Here is a 6,842-nt window from a genome sequence, read left to right as displayed (position 1 = left end):
AGAAAGAAAGAAAGAAAGAAAGAAAGAAAGAAAGAAAGAAAGAAAGAGAAACGAGAGGAAACAAAATGCCCCAAATCAAAACCAAAAATCAACCAACCAACCAACCAAAAACAAAACAAAACAACAAAACAAAAACAAACCTAAGGAAACAGATAGAATGCTAGAGAGTGTTGAGGGTTGCAGGCTAATTCCAAAATTTATTTAACCTCTGCTGCAAGTGAATTAGCAGGTACTCTGGAAAAACAAACAGACAAACAAACAAACAAACAAACAACACCTGGACCTTATATAATCTTACCCCTTGACAGGTGGTGACTGAATGATCAAGAGTTCAAGGCCAGCCTTTGTTACATAGTAATTTTGAGTAAAGCCTAGGCTGCATGAAAGAATCCCTTGGCAAAGTATGCTTGCTAAATTGGAGAGTGACTTTCAGTAACTCTTGCCCAAAGAAGAGCATGGAACTGACAAAAAGGCCAAAGTCCCATGGCTGTGCTCCTCAGTAGGTTAGAAGTAGAAGTGCAACTTGGTTTTGGTCTGAAGGTAATGTGATTATATTTAAATTAAAAATAAAAATATTTGAAAATATTGTCTAGAAGCTTATTCTTCACAAATTCAACCAGCAACAGCCTCAGCTCTGATTATGAAGAAGTTGCCTACCACACCATTCAGAAGTGTATGTATGTGTGTGTTTAGAGACAGGGTCTCATGTAGCTCAGGCTGGCCATAACTTTGCTATATGTATATGATGTATATGTATACGTTAAGAATAACCAACTACTGACCCTCCTGCCTCCACATTCCAAGTGCTGGGATTACAGACGCGCAACACTAAACTGAAGCCCCATTTCAACACCAAGGATGATGTAAGGTTTTCTTGGCCTAATTACACAGTAGAGCCTTATGCTAACTGGTTAATAACACACAGCCATCTAGTTCACACACTGACTCCAAGCTAAGGACCGTTCCTTAAATAAAGTGAGATAAAAGTTGGGATCATTAGTTTTGACAGTTGACTCAATCTAGAACCACTAGGGAGTCTTGATAAGGGATTATCTAGATTAAATTAGCCAGTGGGCAAGGCATGTCTTGATTTTGTTAACTGAGATGGGAAGACCCATCCACTGTGGGTAGCAGTATTCCCTAGGTTTGGGGCCTGGACTGCATAAAAGTGGAGAAAGTGAGCTAACCACGCGCATATACGTGTTACCTCATTGCACTTTATAACTGTAATTCCAGTAGCTGCTTCAAACTGGCTGCTTTAAGTTCCTGCTACCCTGAGCTCACCCCATTCTCCTATGATGGACTGTATGTTGCTTGGAATAGTAAGCTAAATGAACCTTTTCTCCCTTAGGGTGTCTATGCCCGGGTGTCTTATCACAGCAACAGGGAAAAAAATGAAGACAGATGGTCTTTCTGGTTTCCAGGTCTGGGAGGAGGGGAGGGGAGGGCAAGAATGATAAAGAGGTATTCCAGAACCCAAAGCTGAGAACAAGCTCACAATTGGAGACAGCCTTTTAAAAAAAACTTTTCACTGTCTATGGTGGGAAAGAAACATAGAAAATGGGACATTTTCTTCCCATTCCAGCTCCAGGACTCTCTAGCCTACATCCGTGGGAATTCAGTGGTTAGGAGGTATGCTTCTTAGCTCAGGCAGGAGCTATGGAAGGAACCACTGATTTTCCATGGCACGCACTGGACACTTGCTGTTGCCAGCAGCAACTCCAGCTTTCAATGGAAAGAGGCTACCTGCAGGATATAGATTTGTCTGAATGAAGCCCTGGTGGAACCCACCTAAGGACAGAGAATATCTAAGCTTGCATATTCATAAGCCTGGAGTACAGAACTGGTGGGTGTCCTTTAGGGTCTGCTAAGGCTTGAGATACAAGACTCCAATGAATATGTTCTGGTAAAGATTCCATGCTGTACTTTAACTACAATAATGGAAATTCCTCTATTTAAATGTGCACTTTGGGCAATTTTGATTTTTTTCTCTGAAAGACAGGATCTCACCATGTAGCTCTGGCTGGCCTGGAACTTGCTATGTAAGTAAGCTAGGTTGGCTGGCTTCAAGCTCAGAGAGTCATCTGCTTCTGTCACCTCAGTGCTGGGATTAAAGTTATGTGTCACCACAGTTGGCTCTAATTCTCACTTTTAATTCATATAAACATCTCCATATTTGCTGTGGAAAATGACTCATTATACTGTGGAAAATCATGACACATATAATTTTTAAAAGTTTAAGTATTAGAATTCAAATAATCAGAAAGACATTTACCACTTTAATGTTCTCCTGCAGTTCGCCCACAGGTCCTCCTTGATGTTAGGGTATTTTAAAACGGAAACCACACTTCTGTTCTTATTCAAGTAACAGAACCAAGAACCAAGCAGCAGAAATTAAATATCACTTAGGATACAGGATATTAATCGAATCCTAACTATGTTTCTGAATTTGCAAACAGAACTACAGTATCCCCAAATTGACGTACTAATATATACCCAAATGTGACCACCAATTGCAATCTAAACTGTTTATTAAGCTTTGCCTGAATTCCGTTTATTGCCAGGAAAGGACACAGAAATTATGTGCAGTTACTGGAGTCCAACTCAAATGCTGCCCATCATATCCAATTTCTATTTTATTTATTTGTGTTTCCTCTTAGATTAACTCCATCCCTTAACTCCTACCCTCCAGTTGTTACACATTGTCATCAACTTTATTTGTTATAGAGTAAAAGTTCATGGCTGCCAGAACCCAATGCTGCAACTGTTAATGTGCAGTGAAGAATTGGAAAAGTCAACAGGAAGGGCCGTTATAAAAAAGAACAAATAAAAAAGGCTTGCTTTCTTATCTTTAAGTCTAATTACTTACTGAAGGGAGACTTGGCAGAGACTCAGAAGATTTGGCAAATTACTAATAGTCCCTATATTCCCCTCTAAGATGTAGATCCAACGTGCAAAAGAAGGCATTTTTTTAAAAGAACAAAACCAAATACAATTTTACTTTCCCACTGCAATATTCAGCATAGAAATAATCCATCTCCATTGATTAGCCTTCACTTTTCAGATGGGTTACTTTTTCAGCTGAGTGGCAGGACACCAAAATGGGAAGGAGAAGTCAATGTCATAGAGTATAAATAGCTGTGGCCAGAAACAATATAGCATAAGAGCCAATAGGAGAAGGGCTCCCCAAATTGCAGCATAAGTGACTGAATTCAATCTCTCCCTTCATGAGGGCCTCGGAGCAAACCACCAACAGCAAACAAAAGATGAAAACAATGAAGATTTCTAATCTTATGTCGAAAAGACAGCCTTACTGTATTTTTCTAGGGGTTCTGACATTGTTTTTAAAGTCTCAGCTGGAGGTTAATGAAAATTAACTTGGATCTTAATATCCATGAAAAAGAAACTCTTTAAAACGGGAGTCAGATATAAATACACGGGAGGAAATAGTATAATGGAAACACAAATGGCTGACGTTTTAAAATTTTTGTTTAGATTTGCTGCATCGTTAAATGTCTCATCTTAAATATAAACTTTGCAATGTGTTTCTACAGTTAATCAAAAGAATCAGTTATCTCTCAAGATTTTGGTTAAAACATTAGTCAGTACGTTTAAATTGCATGGGGTACACACACTTCACTTTTTAAATGTCTCCTGGACATTTCCTGATTGTTGTCAAGCGCTGGAAGTCATTAAGTTTACAAGATTCTGGGGTGAAGTACGCGCGCGCGCGCACACACACACACTTAAGCATCAGCAGCACGAACGCAAATGCAGGCATCAGAAAGTTATATAAGAAAAGCGGTCACTCCTCTAAGAAATCAGTTCAAGCATAGGTAATCTATTAAACTGCATATGTAGAGGGCCGGGCTGGGTCACAGGAACTAGGAAGCAATGTAAAATACACTGGGAAATGAGGGCACTTAAGAGCTGAATGATGCAGGCACCGCCACCAGAGGCATCTTCTGGCATTCCTTCAGAAGGAGCAAGAATGGGTTGTCTTTAAAGAGCCCCTAATGACCTGGCTAACGGCACAGCCTCAAACCACCACATCGTGAAACAAATCCCACCAAGTGGGAGACAAGGCTGGAGGAGTCGCATTAAATGATCCGTCCATTCACTAATGCTACCCTGGCTGTCACCGGCCTGGGACTCGCGCACTTCCCAGCATTGCCACCTGCTTTCTACTTTCTCGGGAAGAGGTGGTGGCGCGCGGGTCCTGGCCCAGAGGCTCCAAAGGCAGAACTAATGATGAATATGTGATTCTCAACCCCATGATCAAGTCTCAGTTCCCCAGGGTCGGTTCCGGGACGGCGCGCGGCCCCACGGTGGAAGGCTGAGAAGTTCCCCACGGCGGAGCCAGGGCAAGGGGACCCGAGGGGAGGGGGGCGGCGCCAGATCTGAGCGCAGGAAGCCTCGGTCCGTGGGCCGGGACCGTGGGAAGCCAAGCTGGGGGCGGAGCCGCGCGGAGCCTCACCGGGGCCCGGCTCCGGGATCCCCTCACGGGGAGCGGGCATAGAGGGGGCACCCTGGCCGCTACCTGCTGTTGGATCTTCCCGTCCTCCGTGACGACCCAGTGCGTAGTGGCCAACGCCCCTCGAGCCACCACGCTCAGCAAAGCGGAAAGGCTGATAAGCCAACCTGGGCCAGAGCTAGGTAGCAGCTCGAACCGGCCGCGGACCCCTACTGCCGCCGCCATCTTGCCCCCCCGGCCGGGCTGCTCACACCGGAAGCGGAAGCTACTCCTTGCGGTCCGCCATCTTGGGGAGGTCGCCTCTGGAACTGGAGGAGGAGCTCGCAGAGTACCTCGGAGTCAGTACCCGTCTCCTTACTCTCGGTTGGGACAGCCGGTCCTGCCACACCCCAGAGCTGGAAGCTACTTTTTGGTTATCGTTTTTCTGTAGGCTATATGATGTCCAAGAGTGGGAACCAGTGGGGGAGATAATAATAGACTAGGTGGAGCTTGAGCAGAAGTGAGAAGACGGTGGAAGTCTTTAAAAAAAGTAAGTATTGTTTCTGGAAGTGTAATAAAAGTTAAGACTCTCCAACTCTCTGAGAGAGAGTTTTTTTGTTTTTGCTTTGTTTTTAAATAAGGCTCGTAATGGAATGTCAAACGGCGCAGTTGTACTGTTAATGCATGTCACATCGAAATTAAAAAATTGCTTGTTACCAAATACAAAATAGCAGCTCATGACAAGATATGCATATATGATCGGCATACTTTTTCTTCCTAAATTTGGAAAGCGATGTGTACTTAGAGATCAGTTACATCTGGTGTAGCCAGATTTCTGGGTCTTAGCAAGACGTGTCTTGTGGACTTTGTGTGCAACTTTGGTCTAAGGTAAAGACCTAAGTGTAGAGCCCAGATATTGGCATCTCCTGGGACTGTATTAAATATGAAAGAGGCTCACTACCAACAGGTAGACTAGCTGTTAACTAGTTTAGGTTCCAGGCTCTGCCAACACATGTTCTTATAGATATTTCAGGTCTGCCTGCTAGTATGGTGTATATCATCTTGTATCAAAGTTTGTTATGCTTTTTTCTGTTGAGAAAAAAAATATGAGAATTTTTTTTCCTCCCACCTACAGAGGTATGTTGCAGGCAAACAAATGTCTGCTTCATGTTATGGGATCACAGATTATGCCATGGCTTTTAAAATTCTTCTGAGAGCAGTTTAGGTTTGTTTCTGAAATGAAGCCCCCCACTCCCCAATTGGCAGCCTAAATTGCCTGGAATTTATTATTTAGCCCAGGCAGACCTTTAAGGCCTCCTTTGTCAACTGCCTGATGCTGGTATTACAGGCTTGAACCATCAGGCCCAGCTCCCAAGGCAGCTTTTCTTAAAAGTTCTGATGCAATGAGCTTTCATTTTATTAAAAAGGTGAAACATGGGGCTGGAGAGCTCTTTCTGCTCTTCCAGGGAACCAGTGTTAGGTTCACAACCACCTGTAACTCCAGCTCTAGGGGATCCTCCTTTATACATGTGACATACAATTCTCATATACAACACATACACCATGAATATATATCTGCATGGTAGTAGAGACTAGACACAGAAATATGACCATTAAGAAGTAAGTCATGATGCTGACAAGTTAATTAAAATATAGACAATGAGAACATGTTTGTGTAGAGAGAACTACAACCAGGTGAAAAAAGGCTTGGCAAAGTGTGGTTGGTAAAGGTGATGCTGGTGTCAAGTTGTAAGGGACTCTTGTGTGTCATAGAGTTTAAATATAGACAGTAAGGACTGTAACCTGAGTTTTAAAGTAGAAACAAGTGATGGAATCCTTTTTTCTCAGCTTATTTTTAGGTGTAGTCATCTATTATACATCATCTGGTTTTTCTTTACAATGCTAGGGACTGAGCCTAGAGCCTTGCATATGCTAGCCAAACACATTACTAATGAGCTATGTATCTCTAGCCTATTATTTAATAAATGTTTATTATACCTACCTGGTTCCTGAACCCCAGAATAAATGGTTGGATAGAATCTCTAGTATCATATATTTCAGCTATCAGGAACTTTGGCATTTAACTGTTGGAAAGGCGCTGGAAATCAGCTTCTACAAACTCAATAAATTATCTACTTGTTTTTCCTAGTTCATAATCATTGTCCTTTGAGACAAGGTTTTGTCTCAAACCTTGAGAGCTCTCCACGGTTTTCTGTTGTGTAACTAATCGCTATAAACTTACCAGCTTTAAACCATTATTTCAGTTTCTATGGAACACAAGTTTGGTTTGGCATGGCTGGTATCATGCAGGATGCTGACTGGCTATTAATGCTAAATACCCACTTATCTTACTATGTAGTCCTCTTAACATGAGTTACTTTTAAGGTCA

The 6,842-nt window shown here is 42.4% G+C and overlaps 1 protein-coding gene across 4 annotated transcripts in view; it reads right to left on the bottom strand.

The window, feature by feature from the left end:
• The window catches only part of Ttc17 (tetratricopeptide repeat domain 17), a 108,494-nt gene extending 103,731 nt beyond the window's left edge, over positions 1-4,763 (bottom strand). For 3 of the 4 annotated variants that reach the window (XR_003712814.1, XR_003712815.1, XM_028778476.1), the window contains exon 1: positions 4,541-4,763. Coding sequence is in view for 2 of the 4 variants with exons in the window: in XM_028778476.1 (XP_028634309.1) it covers positions 4,541-4,699 (159 nt within the window). In the remaining 2 variants the exon portion in view is untranslated. The remainder of the gene's footprint in view (positions 1-4,540) is intronic. The other variant, XM_028778477.1, reaches the window with a different exon arrangement.
• Positions 4,764-6,842: the final 2,079 nt, after the last annotated feature.

The sequence above is a fragment of the Grammomys surdaster genome, unplaced genomic scaffold (assembly GCF_004785775.1).
Source record: "Grammomys surdaster isolate TR1022 unplaced genomic scaffold, NIH_TR_1.0 338, whole genome shotgun sequence".
NCBI lineage: Eukaryota > Metazoa > Chordata > Mammalia > Rodentia > Muridae > Grammomys > Grammomys surdaster.
The sequence above is the reverse complement of the archived record's forward strand: the minus strand, read 5'-3'. Positions and strand labels throughout refer to the sequence as shown.